A 16,916-nucleotide genomic window follows, 5' to 3' on the forward strand; every position below is an offset into this window, starting at 1 on the left:
ACTTTTTAAAAGGACTTCAAGAAATGTGCACTGAATTTCTGTTAGATTGGAGCAAACACACAATCTTTCCCTGAAAAAGTTGGAGTTGGAAATGACATTGTGATTCTACTGCCTAGGACTTTTCCTGCATCAGCAAGTACACTAGGCAAAACACAAACTTGTAAAGCATTCACATACCACCTCAACATTAGGAAATAGGATATAGCTGATCTGCCAAGAGCCAAATTAATATTTCTAATCCTACCATTTTTTTTAAATTTGTGTAAGTATTTGTTAATGGAGTGTTTGTTTCCAAGCAGTCATGACTCTGCCCACACTAAAGGAAATGCTATTCCAGCAACTTGGGCACTGAGAAGGTCTCATCTTCATAAATAAACCCCGTAAAAGCTTTAAGGAAAATTAGCTCAGGTGCTATATTGTGGTAAGCAATAAGCAACATTGAACATCCATAGGTGTTGTTCAGAAATACATCAGATGTTGCTGCTATTGGAAGTGCCTGTACTCACCCAGCAGCTGCTGTGATGCTAACAGCAGCACAAAGGCAATTGCTGAAGCAAGAGCTAACAGTCATTTTAGTACCTGCTTTCTCCTTGAGCATTTGAACCTTTTCCACTGAAGTTACTAGTTTTGCTATTGGCTTGACAGCATGCAAAAAGAAAAAAAAAGCCACTCAGCAAACACTTACAACTCCTGCTAGTGAGCTTGTGATACAGTAGTTGCCACCAAATACAATAGTTCCTGATGAATTCAGCTAGGAAATAATGAAGTATCAGACTCAAAGTAGATTAATACATTGCTTATGAAATAGTTAAGATGCAGTGCACTCCTCAGGAATTACTACCACAACACCTTGTGAAAGGTGTTCTCTTTTCCCTGCCCCTCTTTTCCCAGGCCTCCCATTTATCTATGTAGGAAGATGAGTATCACATCCCCCTTCTCTAAGGTAAGGGATAATTACTGCAGCCTACAAGTGCCTGAAGTTATGACACTAAATTACTAACAAAGAATTTTGAGATTTCACAAGACACCCATATGCATGTATCTCACATGAGATCTTAAACAGATTTGCACAGACTCCTTCAGAAACTCCAGCAATAAAAGAAGGGACAGATAAACAAATTTGCTGAGAAATGGAAATTACATCAGCTGTGAATTTCATGCTCTGGGCTAGCTTAAAAGGAGCATTTACAAAGAAAACAAAGTCAGTATCATGCTTTGCAATACAAGGCAAAAGTAACATTGCATTGACTTCAAATAAATTCTAAGATTTATTAATCTACTTCTTATTTTAAATTTTTTTTTTAAGGCTGAAGATATTCATCCTGAAGCCCTAAAGGAAGAGAACGCAGGGTATGTAGACAAGGGTGATTTGCTGCCCAGTCACAAAAACCTAAAACCTGAGGTATCAGTACCAGAAGCTGAGCACAGGGATGAGCCCCAGACCACTAGAAAACAACGAAGAACTGGTAGTGAGCATCAAGTGAAAAATAGCCTAAAAAGCATCAATTTCCTTGTGCTGCACAATAAACCAGGTTTGGCTTCTGATAACCAGAACAGTGACTCTGGAAGCAGCAGCAGAGAACAGCCCAGCTCTAAGCATTACCAGTTCAGGAGGCACGAGAAACACAGCAATGCAGGCAATCGACATGTTCTGGGCAACGCAGAAAATCCAGTGGATGCTCTCAGTCTTGATCATGAGCATAGCATGTGGAAATATAATAAAAATGCAGTTGGCCTATCTGAAAAAAACAGTGAAAGTGATGAAGAAGGTGTGGAAGAAGAGGATGAGGAATGGGGTGAAGAAACTGATTACAGAGATATGAAGCACAAAGGCCACCAGACAAATCAAGGTAACCAATACAAAAGACAGCAAAATGAAAACAGTATGCAATCTGATGAAATCCTTAGAGATTCGAGTCAACCAATCTGGATAACCAAGAGACATGGTGATAAATTTGACCTAGAGAAAGAACAGAGGGAGAACAGCCAGAAGAAGCCCTATAAAGAAGAAATCCCCCTCTCTCAAAAAACCCATAACAAAGATCAGGATGACAAACGGCAAAGCCAGGAGAGGAAAGACAGTATTCAAGTAAACTATCAGAGTGATCACAACACAGTGATGAAAAGACAAGATACAGAGGGCAGTAATGTTGATGATGATGGTCACGACAGTAGTGATGTTGATGGCGAGGAAGATCTCAGCAATACCTGGAAAGAAGCTGCCTATGAGGAAGAGGAGAGAATCCAGAGTAATGACCAGGAGAGTACCAGTACTGAGCATGAAGGGGAAGGAACCACCGAAGATGACACTGTAGTTCATAGAGAGACCGAGGATTACCCAGATGTCAAGATTAAAGACCTTATTCACTCTGAACAAGATGGTTACGATCATGAGCTACCTAATTCTGATCGTGAGCAACAACTGGAAACAAGTAGCTCTGTTCAGAGCATGAATTCAATGGAAAGTGAAGACAAGGTAAATTCTCTTTAAAATAAAGTTGGAATACTAGAAAAAGGGGGGGGAACCAGTCCCAAATTTAAATTCCTTATGATTGAAAGGACATTTTGGAGAAACACAGGTGTAATAATTTATTAATATGCAGAAGTCTCATCTCCCCTTTTATTCACTATTCATCTGGTTCATGCTGTGTCACTTCACATATAACATTTAGATTATTTGTACCAGAAAGGAAGTGAGCACAACTCATGTAAGAGCTCCAGCCCCGGTGGGCTGTGTAATGAAACATACAAATAAATACGGATACACAGATAAAAAACCTGGAACCCAGTCTTAAGTGGACTAGGAAAGCCTGTTCACTCCTCTCTCCCAAAGATTTTAAACACTACCATACAAAAGTAAACATCTTGGAAAGGCAGGGCTAGAGTCCCCAGAACAATTACCATCCTAGTGGCTAGGGGACTGTCACACAAGATGAAGAATGTGAGTTTGTCTCTTCAGACAAAGGAGGATGTTGCACCCAGATCTCCCGTACCCGGGTCAGCCATTAGATAACCAGTGGACTATCAGAGGTGTTCTTCAAAAGAAAGGAGTGAGTTTTCCTATGGGTGTTAAATAAGGATCTGTAATATTAAAAAAATGATAGGAGGTATCCATTTGAAAGAGGGCAGGCACCTTCCCACAGCAGCAAAGAAGGTTCAGAACTGAAGATGTGTCCTTCCCTTCTCCTCCTGCTTCATGTGTCTGGCCTGGCAGCTCAGGGTGCTGCTGCTCCCAGACACTACTGAGAGGCAGTTCATGCTTGCTGACCTGGAGGCTAAAACTTGAAGCACCAATCTGCCAACCTCGAGGCACTATACCGCTGTATGTCAAGTACTGCAGAACTCCAGGCCTTACTGAGCTCCTGTTTCTCTCTCTCCACCTCCTACTTTTTTTTTTTTTCCAAATAACAGAGCGCCTTAATATTATGAGAGGCTTTATGCACTTCTCACGCATTTTGCATAGCAACCTCTTTCTGCTGCAAGCAGAGCAAACTGTGCCTCAGTCAGCTCTATATTTGTACCTGAAAAAAATTTTGTCCAAGCATTTTTTCCTTCCCAAGATTTACCACAACTTCTGCTTATGTCTCTGTGACTGTACAGGTTAAGACTACAGGCAGTTCCTATGGTGAGATGGAAAGTGCAAGCAACAGGAGCGAGAAGGCTCTCCTGGGTAAGCCACAAGCAAAGCCATCATGTAACTGCTAACTCTCTGCGGCTGGGGAATCTGCTTGTCTGCATTTCTTTTCTGCCTTTGGCAGCACGCAATTTCACATGCCTGAACTGTGCTTATGCATAATCCTGCACCGCAGTTATGTTCCCAGAGAATCCCTTCCACAGTCCCTTGACTTACTCATTTGTTTGTGAAAAACATTTGTAGATGGTGCACACATTTTTGTGTCAGTTATACAGGAATGGGAATTAACTTGCATCGAAACCCTTCAGTTTCAGAACAGTAGCTTGAATTCAACTAGGACTGGGACAAGTGCCAGTGCTGGATTCAGCAGATGGGATACGTTTCACCAAAGGAAGCTGCAAGTGAATGTCAGTCTTTATAGAAGAAATAGCTTTTTCTGAGAAATTTATTTCCCCATCCAACTCAAACCTGGGACTGCTAGAAGTCTCACAAAAATCCTCATTTAAAGTTTGGCTTGCTTTATTCAATAAAAGATCCAGCTGCATTTTAACAAACTTACAAAAAGCACTTGACTTCTTGGTGAATATTGGGCTGTATTTTGCTTTGACTGTCAGTAGTACCTGACAGAAACATTTGGCTTTGTCCTGTCCCCCCTAACAGTCCCTCCTTCTTGCTATGATTGCTAGATCCATGTAGGAGCTTCCATTGCAAAAGAGGTAAAGTCTGCCATGCGGACAAACAAGGGAAACCCAGCTGTATTTGCCAAGATCCTGCTGCTTGCCCTTCCACCAAAGACTATGAGCATGTAAGTATTTCATCCAGTGCACAGCATGGGGGAAAGCCAACTAAAATGTCTACAAGATAACACATTCCCCTGCTATTATTTAGAATCATTCTACCCTAAAAAGCATGCAAGTGGGTTTGGGTGATTCCAGTAATTGTAAAAGTAAGTATAAAGTACCCAAACTCACTCACTATAGCTTGAGAATAGTATGAACACATGTAGCTATGTAGTACCTAAAGTGATTTGCTTCACTTAGTCTCTCAGGGATCATAGCTTTTCTCTGTCACTAAAAGTTCTATTTATCTATTTGATGTTTTAGAGCATATACTGAATTCTAGTACATATCTAGTGTAATAAATCTGTACCAGCTCAGAAACCATATTACTACCTCACAAAAATAAATTCAAGTGTCTTGAAACTGGGTACGCAAGTACAGACAACTAATCCTTATGTAGGCATATAACAACTACAATTTTCAATACTTCTGATCACATGTATTCCCTGTGGGTATTCACAACTGCTACACCATACGTTAACAATACTTTTATTATTGTAATGCCTCTATGAGTGACCAGAACTTTTCTCAACACAGTGGTGGTAGTGGTTTTGTTTTTCTCTCCTCTAGGTTTGTGGTACGGACAATAAGACTTATGAAGGCACATGTCAACTCTTTGGCACCAAATGTCAACTTGAAGGGACAAAAATGGGACGCCAGCTGCACCTAAACTATATGGGCTCCTGCAAATGTAAGGTTTGTTTTTCTATGAAGAATTCACCTAGGTATAAAGAGCCAGTATACTTAACCACCAGCTAGCCCTAAGTTATCTGCTTTCTTCCTGTGCTCTACCCCTTCTGCATCAATTATCTGCTAATTAAGATCTTCAAACCCTAAACATGTTAAGGGTATTAAGCATCTGAATCCTGAAGACATCCCTCCCGTGCTTACACCAATTTGTTGTCAACTCTGTCTTCCCTTGCACTGTCTTACATGCTCACGTTGCTATCGCATCTGAAGATGTTTTTTTACTACCTTGACCAGAAAACCAGTATTTACAGCCAGTTAATAAATAAAAATGTCAAGTCCAAAAAAACCCCCAAAAAACTACTTAGTTGTCAAATGCAGAAGTCAGGATCTAAAAGCCAGAACTGATTTCCAAGCTCTTCAATTGCTGCATACCGTGGGAGGAAAGTGCACTCTCAGCCAGAAAATTCCTTTGCTGTCAAGAACTCTCCTTTCATGCAACTGACTGATAACAGTTTCACTGCACAACTCTGCTCAGAAGCTGCACAGATATATAAAGGTTGTGGCTTACACAACTGTTTAAGCACGTGCACCAAAGAATTGTAGATTTATAATTGAACCCATTAGTTGCGTTCCCAATTTTATGTATTAACAGTGCGATCAATTTTAAGCTTAACTGGAAGTTTGCTAGTGAGAATAAAATCTAACTTGGCTCAGAAATGCTTGAATGGGGACTTAACAGATCACTTGTTAACAAAAGCTTTCCTGTTGTTTGGCACAGACATCCCCCACTGTACTGATTATGAAGTGGATCAGTTCCCCCTCCGGATGCGAGACTGGCTCAAAAACATCCTTATGCAATATTATGAACGTGATCTGGATACTTCTGGATTTCTAACCGAAAAGCAAAGGAGTAAGGTCAGGAATCCTTTTCAAATAAGACCGTGCAGTTGCATTGTTAGAGCCGGACTAACCATGTGAAAAAAAGTGATTCACATCTTACGAGTTCTCCCATATGAGCGTTCCTTTTCTGGTTACGGTAATTCAGACTCAATTAGATTCATAAGTTGCAAAATCACTTACATGTCCCCTTGCACTCATTTAAGCTGAAACACATTTCTGCTATGAACGTTCCTTTTGTCCAACCAATGCAAGCCAAGTGTATTACTTTGAAGTCAGTGTCTACAGACAAGAAGCAGAAGTCAGAATTAGAGCACACCTAGATAAACATTGTTCGCTTGAGAAGACATTAAACAGCTTCTGTTCAGGGAAGTGCTTTGTGACAAACCTCTTGGAAAGATCAACTAATGCGTAGATAAGGATGACCCAATTCATGCAGTCAATGCCATTTTCCAAAGGACTTGAGGATACTAAGCAGCCAAAAGTTGGAAGGTCTGGGTATAGATAACTAATTAAAAGACAGAGTAAGAGGGAACAGCCAGCCAAGAGCTCACCTGTGGAGTCCCACGAATTGAAAGGACTTGTGCCATTCAGCTCTCGTTAAGTGACCTGGAAGAGGAAAGTAGGGGACAAAGTCTATTGTATTCAGGTATTCAAAGGAAGGAAGGAAGGAAGGCCTTGGACTTACCATGAAGAAAACTGCTCAAGGATCTCAGGAGACTGAGTGACTGGGCAGTCACACAGCAGGATTCGAGACAGAATTACAATACAGAGTTTAGGGGACCCTCATGGCGGCAGGGGATCCCTGCCTTGGACCGACCAAAAGTAGTTCATCTTCTGTTCTTGAGGCACACCTTGTACTTGGCCATCAATACAAAAATACCTGAAAATGGACTCAACAGTTAAGGGTATCGTTTGCACTTTTTAATCCAGCCACATACGCTGTCCATCTACACCATGATATTCGAGGGCTATAAAATTACACAAGTCTGATGCTCAGTTTTAAAAGAAAAGAGCTGCTTTCTGTCATTCAGTAGACCTGCAGCATCACACTACGTTGGCTTAAAATGGAGTAAGCATCTATTACCATTGGGCCTTTTTTTTTTAGAGAAGGATTTATGTCAAGTGAATTGGTGACAGTAGTTTGTTTTTGAAGATATAGATCCCATAACTGCCTAAAAAGCCATAACTGTTAGAAAATAATTTAAGTTAAACCAAGACCTGGGCTGCTCTAACTCTGGAGTAGGAGGTGCATGCAGTAGGTCACAGCAGGTTTATACAAAATATGCCTGAGCAACAACGAAGACTACTTAGACAGTTACCAAGAGGGACATTAACCTACCTGGAACATCTCATACTAAATGGTACAAATTAGATGATTTCTTATTTCACACCAAAAGCTGAGTTGCTTGGCTCAGGACAGAAGATCAACAAATGTGATAAAATTGGTTTCATCTCCTACCAACTTGATGCTACTGCCCTGCTTAGCCGAGTCTGACGATTAGGCCACAGGAATTTCACTTCCTTTCCAGTTACTACCACAGTTGACATGGACAACAACGAAAATCATCTGGACTACTTGAGGCAAGCATTTCATGCTGCGTATGGTCACAAACACTAAAACACATTTCCCCAGTGGTATTTTATCAAGTTTCATTTCTCCAAACCACGCCCTTGCTGGATACTTCTCTTCAGGACAGATCTTTATCCCTAAACAAAAAATATCAATTTCTCTGTTGTGTTCAGGTCAAAAAAATCTACCAGAATGACAAGCGCCTCGTGGCTGGCAACCACACGGTTGAGCTGCTCCTGCACGACTTTGAGAAAAATTATCATATGTATGTGTATCCTGTGCACTGGCAGTTTCATCAGCTTGATCAGTACCCTGTTGACAGGTAAAAAAAAAATCTTTGTGGGTTCAGTTCTGATTTGCTGTATAAGCTCAGGCTGTTTTACTTTTCTAAACCACTGAAGGATTCTCTACATACAGGACCAGTCCCTCAGCTAATAGAAGCCAGTATCCCCCTCTTTCTAAGGAGGCATTAATCTCTAACTCAGAACTTCTCTCATTGTTTTGCTGTCTCTTAGGTCAGAACCTTCTATCCTCTTGTCTCTTATAATCATCATGTATTACACCTTAAGCTCTACAGTGTCTTAATAGCTACTAATGCCCTGATGCTGAAAGAAAAGAAGGCTCATGAGATCCTGTTATTACTGAAGCTAAGAGCAACAGGCTAAGTACAAAGGGCAGAGGCCTGTCAGCAATAATTCACTAGTGAGATACCCATAGTTTTCAACTAATACTACGGAAGTCTTTCAGTTTAAGGAGCAGATATGGTAAGACAGCACCAATGTCACAGTTAGAGGAAATCCCCAGCTTCTGAGAATGTGCCTCAGATTTCAGGCTGTTGGTCACGACACTTGGTGGTGGAATCCATGTTTCAAGGCTGCAGGCCCTCAATACCTCGTGCTGATCACACCTACTGTCTTAGAACATAGCTAAGCATCTTTGCAAGCTCGATCTCCTGAAGAAAACTCCGTAACTGATGAGTTGTGAACAAGTCACAGTAATACTTGTTTTAGAAAAAAATGCCAGCAAACAAATAGCAGTTAAAACATTTTAGTTTATCAGGTATTATATATCATCGTACGACCTGGGACAGATTCACTACAGAAGCACCAAAACAGAATCCACCAGGGCATCTCTGTCAAAGCCACTGTTGTCACCTTCTAGCAGCTTAGATCATCTTTGATGATCCTGACTATTTATTAATGAAAGACAGCTCTACGTACCTGCTCTTTCTTTCAGATTATTAACACACTCGGAGCTCGCGCCTTTGAGAGCCTCCCTTGTTCCCATGGAACACTGCATAACCCGTTTCTTCCAAGAGTGCGATGGAGACCAAGACAAACTCATTGCTTTGAAGGAATGGTGCCACTGCTTTGGGATTAAGGAAGGTAAACCTAAAAGAACAGGCAGATGTACAGGACAAAATGTTCCTATCAAGACTAGGCACATTCTCAGACCACAACATACGGGAAAGAAATTGTAGCAAGAAGTGCATGGCTACTGTGCATGGAGGCAAATGGAACAGTAACGACGAGACTGCAAAAGGTGCAAGGTTCTTAATTGTTTTATAAAGATAGGAAAAAGTTATCTTTTCCATGATGAAAAATTTGGGAAGTAGTTTGTCAAATATCAAATCATTCCTGTGTGGTGTCTGAACCTACATGTTCTGCATGTCTCTCAAGAAACACTCAATTTTATCCTTCAGTGCCAAAGGAAAGGCAAAGCGAGCTTGTACTTTTAAATTAGCGGTCAAAGCATATTGATTGAAAACGCATTTAAAGATCTCAAGCCAAGTAGGGAAAACAACCGAGATCTCTCACTGATCAAGTAACTATGCTCACCTCTAGATTACTATATACAACACAAATGCTGTCATCACGCTGTAGTTGCAGGCCAAACCGTCTATTTTACCTAATCTGTCAGATGGAGCACATGCTCAGATGGTGCCCACCAGACTGCATGCATCAGGAGGCTTAGGCAGAGGCAGGAACAGTTTCTGAATCCTAAATGGGCTAGCCATATGTTCGGTTCAGCTCAATCCACATCGAGACTTTTCTAGGAAAGTGAAAAGCTAGGTACTACTGTGCTGGTGATGTCTCTAGAATTAGGCAGCAGCTGAACAGAAGCCGTCACGATAGCAATCTGAGATTTACATGACTACATTCAACATAAGGCATTCTTTCACAATCTACCTTCTTCTGATCTAGCCCTGAGTGACAGCTGAACAATACTGCCAGTCATTAAGCAAGGGTAGCAGTAGCACAGGTTAATCCTAGAACAGTTATGTGACAGAAGGCGTTTGACTAAACATGCGGACTGAAGAAATGTGTTCAAAATCCTACTAGCAACTCCCTAATTTTAAGTGGAGGCTGACTGTGGTCAGAGGTCAGACATGCAGAGCCTTCACTCTTCCCAGAATTTTTCCAGCTCTTCTGATGACAATTTACTGGTCACAAACCATGTGTGGAAGTAAGCTGCAAGGAGTTATCATAATACACATGTACTGCTGCCAATGATTGTTCATCCAAAGAGGGGTTTAGGGTCAGTCATTTGTGAAGAAGGGGGTGGCTCACAAACAGATCAAGGAGACCTAACACTAGAAAAAAGAAAGCACCTATCAAGAAGGGTCTAAATGAATGGCTCCTGAATATGATAGCAGCAGCTATACTTCTTTTTTGTCAGGGATAGCGTGCCCCTACATGAGCCCTCAAAACTTTAGTGTATCACTTTCTTGATAGTGATACGGCATAAAAATGTCTCTTTGGCATCAAATGGTAATAATGTTATTTTCTTCTTTATTGCAGAAGACATAAATGAAGATCTCCTGTTCTGAGCCTGGCTGAACAGAATCCCAGTGCTGCACTAAAACTGGTGAAATACATGAATCCTGTTTATTTCTGTAATTAACAGCTTCATAGTTTTCAAGACAAAGGTGGCATAAGGTTCACTGCATTCTTACTGAATAACACAAGTGCAGAAAAGTTCTACATTCATTAACAGCAGAAAAATTGAACTACTCCAAGTGGTTCATAGCTAAACAATCAGTGTTTTCCCCCGCATGTACCCATGATCTCTCTGAACCAATAAATAGTACTAACCTGATGACTGAGCTGTTCACAAAACTCTTCAGTAGAATTATACGATGTGGATTTTACCATACACCGAAGAAAATTACCTTGAAATAGGACTTGTTTCCTGTATTTACTATACTGTCAGTTTAACATTTTGCATAGAAGCCTCAAATAAAAGTCTACCTAGATATATGGGTTTTGTCAGAATTTTGTCAAAGAAAAGGCATCAAGGCAACAGTTCCATGGAAATTTCATTTTAGATTTAAGGGAGGAGACGAAACGAAAGTATAGATCATATACACCAGTCTTTAAACCATAATTCCTAAAATACATTAAAAAAATCAGTGTTTTTCAGGTACTTCTTTCCCCACCTCTTGAAACGCAACAGTAATAGGACCAATGCCACACAGCAGAATTTCTGCTGACAAACTATGTAATGAGCTAATTGCAGGAGCATGGTGAGTGTGGATGCATGTCAAAAGACTGATTAGCAACAGGTCTACCATCACAAGGAGCAGAGGATATCACAGCTCCAACACCTCCTTATTCTCCTTAGCAGGCACATTGTTCCTTCCTTCCACAGAAGCACCAACTATTGCTACCATTTTTCCTGAGAAAGAAATGCTATTTCTTTCACCATCTCCCAACTTTTGCTTGCCTGAAGACAGGCACAATTTAGGCATAAAAAGCAGGACAGAATGAGATTATTCCTAAATCCCATTAACTTTGTGATTTTAAGCCAAGCACTTCACTGAAAACACTCCAGGCATGCTCTGCTGTAAGCAAGAAGCCCCAAATGCTATTCCTACAAAGGAAGATCAGAAAATGCCTTTCACCTCAACCATGTCACCTTTCCAATGAAAAGAAAATGGGATTCAGAAATGCTGTTTTGGTAGCTCAGATAGTGGAACTCAACTTGCCCATTGCTAATTTGCTCTTGAACCAGCAAGGGCTGCTAATCCTAGTCCAACTCCAGCCTGACACCCTCAGAGACAATGAATCAAGCTATGATTATTTTCAACACAGGATCTTCTTACACAAACAAAAGATTATTTCCCACCAAAACCAGTTTCAATGATAGTTTCTCCCATAAGCCTGACTTGTCACCCACTTCACATTCTGTAACATCACACAGCAGTGTATATATATCAACCTGGATTGCATATTGTCGTGGTTTAACCCCACGCAGCCGCTCACTCACCCCCCCCGCTCCGGTGGGATGGGGGAGAGAATCGGGAGAGCACAAGGAGGAAAACCCCCGGGTTGAGATAAAACAGTTTAATAATTTAAATAAAACAAAATAGAACAGTAATAGTAACAGTGAGGGCAACAACAATAACAGAATATACAAAGCAGGCGATGCACAATGCAACTGCTCACCGACCGCGTGTCACGAACGGCGCCCCCCCCCCCCCCCCCCCCCGGTTTTTATACTGAGCATGATGTCACATGGTATAGAATACCCCATTGGCCAGCTGGGTCCACCACCCCGGCTGTGCTCCCCCCGCCCCGTGCGAGCACCACCCAGCAACAGCCAAAGCATCAATGGGCCATCAAAGCTCCTTTCATACCAAACCCAAAACACAGCACACCCCCCAAGCTGCTGGGGAGAAAGTTAACTCTGTCCCAGCCGGAACCAGGACACATATACAAAAGCATATTCTCTGTGCTAATTCCATTGCAAAAAGATCCTTTCTCTGGGACTTCAAATGTCTCAGGGAAAAAGTAATTTTGACAGCATTTTTTTCTGTCTGACTGCAGCCTATTGCTCATTTGCTCCTTCTACAGCCGAGAGTCAACCACCTTAAAACAATCAAATATTGTTCACACAAGGCCAACTCACAAGGGATTGACCTATTCTCTACTTAGGCTAATACTCACCATTGCTCCGCTCAAACCAAGTACTACAAAAAGATACAATGAAATTGAATTTATCAGGGCAAACAGGGAAGATTTTCCTTTAAACAGTCCAAGTTCTGCAGGGCAAACAACAACCATCACCAAGATGGTTACAGCCGTGGATATATGAAGCATCTAACATATTAAGGAGCAGATCAGCATCCCACCTGTTTTGAAATTCTCAGTGATGCTGCCACTTCCACTTTTCCACTGCAAGACACAGAAAAGGAGCATTTGCTAATGCATGCACAGATAGATGCTACAGTCACAGTACGAGAAAAATTTTCACCTGAGCTCTTGTAGTCCCAGAGGGGGCAAGCACCACCAATATTTAATCTACAAATTATAAGAACATTAAGAGTAAGGATGACAAATGAAAGCTAGTTTCCCCATCACTACTTTAACTATATTGTTACTATTCTAGCTTAACTTATAAATATTTTAATCCTTATTATTTCTTCATTTTGTGAAGTAGATAAGATAAAGTTAGTGATAATTTTATTGACCTTCTGTAGACTTGATTGTTTCCATTTAGTTTTAATGAACCTAAATTAAACATCTGTTTAGTCATAAGTATTTTCCCTCTCCACAAGGGAGAATCAACAGTGAAATCACATTCCTGCCAAGACTCAGGCACCCTTTGAGACACACACAGACACACACATATTCACATACATATGCACTCATTGCTCACACTTAAACCATGCGTGCAGCCGGTTATAACATGAACGAGACTAAAATTATCTGACCTACTGACTTTCCCTCTGGTTCAGCTAAAACAGCAGGTCAATGTTAAGTGAGAAGAAAAGCAGATGGGGATAGATGTTTTAAGACAGGTCCATTAAGGGATATCAAAGTCCAGGATGCAACCATAACTTCCAACCCTAATGGAAGACTGACAACACGTGGGATATTCCACAAGAAACATCAAGCTGCACTTCCTCTCTCCTCATATTGTAAGCCAAAGCACCCACTGCTACAGACATAACACCCAACCAGACAATCCCTCCCTCTGATCCAGGACAACCACTGCTAAGTGTTCTGTAGATAAAGTCTGTCCTCAGGACCTAGAACTGTATGTGTCAGGGCAAGCGTCCGCATCAGCTACATGCACTAATCCTCGCGACAATAAATTCAGCAGAAATGGCCTCCTCTCATCCATTTAGGTCTCACCTGCTATGAGGGAGAACATTCAGCTCTCAAGGCAAGCATGAGCTCCTCTTCCAATAAATGTGGCTCCTCTGAGTCACTGCAAGTAGAGCTTTCAAGACAACACAAATAGGCTTAAAAACAGAAAAAAGTTTAGCTATATTTTGTTAGTTTAGGCTTAAGAACAGACAGAACATCATAAATACCACAAATGAGAAACACCACCTCTGCCCAGTTTCCACGAACTAGCACTGAACAGCAGTTAACTCGCAAAACTTTTCCTCCAAAATTTTGTGAAATTGCTCAGTTAAGTGGGTTCCCTCTGTACGAAGAGGTGCGAGGATCTGATCCAACATTAACAAACTGGAAGGATATAGCTGCCAAAGACAAGCTGGCTTATCTCTTTCCACTGACTTGGCCATCTAAATCTCCTTTTCAAAGGAGATCAATCTCCTTATCAGTGTTATACTAATACCAGATGTGTTTGCATTAAATTTAATTTTCAGTCCTCCTGCACAGCCATATGGAAGACTCCAAAAAGAAGGAAATACAGGTGACCACCACCTTACTTGTGGATTTTGGCTCAATAGTCCATGCAAACAGGTGTGGGGTCACGATTTTACACTTTGTGGCAGAACACTGATCAGCTTTGCATGAATGCTTCCCCAAAGAACCATCCTTATGCAATAAACTCTGGATAACGTGTTCTTCCTCTCAATCACCTCGCATGTACTCTACAGGAAAAGAACCGATTAGCATTTCAGCACATTTCCCAAATATTTATGAAGTGTATTTCCATTTCTATCTGGTTTTGGGTTTTGTTTGGGGTTGGGGTTTTGGTTTTTTGGTTTTGGTTTGTTTGGGGGTTTTTTCAGTCACTGTTAATAGTTATTTTCATTGACGATGAGGACAATCTTTCCAACTAGTCAACAAATAACTGTGCAAACACAAACATGCCAATGTAGAAAATCCTATAAAAAGCATGTTTTCTTCTTTCTGTTCTTTCATCCCTGTGCTTTATGACCAATATCTACTCTATTGCCTCCACAACAGGCAAATAGGATGCTTTGTAACAAATTTACAGTTCACCTCGCATCCTTATTAAGCTACAAGTGCACGTGTGATCCAACAAGTATGTATTATGCTTTAAGCCCTCAGACACATCCCCAGAAAAGAGCACGGAGATGAGCTGTTGATGTCAGTGGTGTTGAACAAATCCAACATAATGCCGACTTCTTCTGAATTGCATCCTACAAGATGTTCCCCAGATACATGTATTAATTTAAACTTATTTACCAGTTCAGACTTTTCTACTAAAATAATCACCAAACAGAAGGACCAAGCAAACACCGTAATTGAAAATCTAGAGACTTGTCTTTCAATAGCTTTTTGCTTAACCTGCATATAGTCAGATGTCAGAAAGCACAGCTCTCAAACTGCAAGTACGCTGTCGGTATACAGCTGGCCTCAAAAGGTAGCAGTAACTTTAATTCACAAGTTCCCATTTCTTCAGAAAAAGGAGGTCATTTTTGAATTTGTAACACTCCCTCTCAGTTAGCAGCTTCAGTACACTAGCCATTATCACCCAAGTATTCCTCCAGCATCGCTAAAGTGCAGAACCCTACAGTCAGAATATCTATACTGAAAAAATACACAACAAATATTCCTTTTAAAACACACGCATTTCCATTGCCAAACCTGTCAATCTTCCAAGGATTAGTAGGGGTCATATAAAAAAAACCTGGCTTCTCTATCAGCTGAGAAGTAGATTAAACATCCAAAAGGTCTTAAGAAGGTATGATTCATGACATTTTGCGGTTTTCTGATGTAAGCCATAGTACTCAAAACTGTGGAGACAGACACCAGCCATTCACACAACACTATCACTGCTGCCAGCCGACTTCGTCTGATCCACTGACCAGCTGTTCAACATGCAATCCAAAGGTAATATAGATGCTTTAATGTTACTTGGACTAAATTTCATAACAAAAATAATTTGGGGTATGGCTGTAGACTGCATGACTGTGAATGGGAAGGAAAAGCTTTTTTCCATGGTGAGAATGGTAAAGCACTGGCCAGAGAGGCTGTGGATTCTTCATCCTAGGAGATGTTCAAAACCTGACTGGACAGTCCTGGACAACTTGCTTTAGCTGACCCTGTTTGAGCATGTCTGTGGAATGGACTAAACAATCTCCAGAGGTCCCTGCCAACCTCAACCATTCTGTGAGTCTGAAAAAAGAGCATTTGACAAGAACTACTCAGAGAAATACCAATGCTCTGCTGCTATGCCTGTTGCTAAAAACAAAAAATTGCAAAGGGCTTTCATAAGCATTATTAGGCAAGAATAAAATTAGGGAGAGGTAAAATCAAAGACAAAAATAATGAGAAATAAAATGCTGACAAGATCTCAAAGCACAGACAAGGCCGCAGGAAGCAGAAGCATAGCAAGCTTTATTCCATAATGACTTATCCTGACCATGTACATGAGCAACCAAGATACAGAGATGACAGTTAGGGTCACACCACAAGCCGTACTCAACTAGGAACAGCTCCTGCTGTCTGATTTTCCCTTCTCTCTACACGGAGGAGAGCCATACTCCCCCCAGATCTTTCCTTTTGCAAAAACCAGGAGACTATAACTGTTTGTTTTCAATCTGCTTCACAGGACTCTCTCTGAAAATGCAATTCCTGTTGCTTTCTTGTGTTCTGAGCATGGTTCTTGCTGTTGTGAACGCAGTAAGTATTGAAGAACAAACTAAACAGACATCCAATGTGAGAAATGTTAACATTGTAAACTGGAAATCACATGCTTTTAAACTAACACAGCAGCCTTAAAAATACTCTATTTGGTACAGGTCTAAACTTATTTATGTTATTACCATTCTAGATTCTCAACTTACTATCGAGCCCTCTTTAAACTTTAAAGGAAAAAAAAAATTGTAAGCACTAGTAACAAGCTCATGCCAGCCCAAAAATGGGGCTCATATTTTCTCCATTAGCTGTTTCAGCTGACAGTATTACAGACATTGAAGATTAGTAAGTTCCTCTGCAGAAATATCTTTTCTTTCTAACAGGAAAAGAAAAAAATCAAAACCAAAATGAAGTACTTGATAATTTTTTATTTTTTTAAAGAAATATAAGTAGGAGGAATTATACCTTACTCTAAA

The 16,916-nt window shown here is 40.7% G+C and overlaps 1 protein-coding gene across 1 annotated transcript; it reads left to right on the forward strand.

Annotated features, from left to right (window-relative positions):
- Positions 1-1,306: 1,306 nt before the first annotated feature.
- Positions 1,307-10,463, forward strand: LOC104071619 (SPARC-like protein 1; the record flags this gene model as incomplete). The annotated part of the gene is made up of 8 exons (XM_009574529.1): positions 1,307-2,476; positions 3,601-3,670; positions 4,321-4,439; positions 5,044-5,164; positions 5,942-6,078; positions 7,807-7,955; positions 8,870-9,018; positions 10,435-10,463. Coding segments are annotated over 8 exons (1,944 nt in total), but the record flags the coding sequence as incomplete, so codon positions are not given.
- Positions 10,464-16,916: the final 6,453 nt, after the last annotated feature.

Source organism: Fulmarus glacialis, unplaced genomic scaffold, assembly GCF_000690835.1.
Source record: "Fulmarus glacialis isolate BGI_N327 unplaced genomic scaffold, ASM69083v1 scaffold42243, whole genome shotgun sequence".
Lineage (NCBI taxonomy): Eukaryota > Metazoa > Chordata > Aves > Procellariiformes > Procellariidae > Fulmarus > Fulmarus glacialis.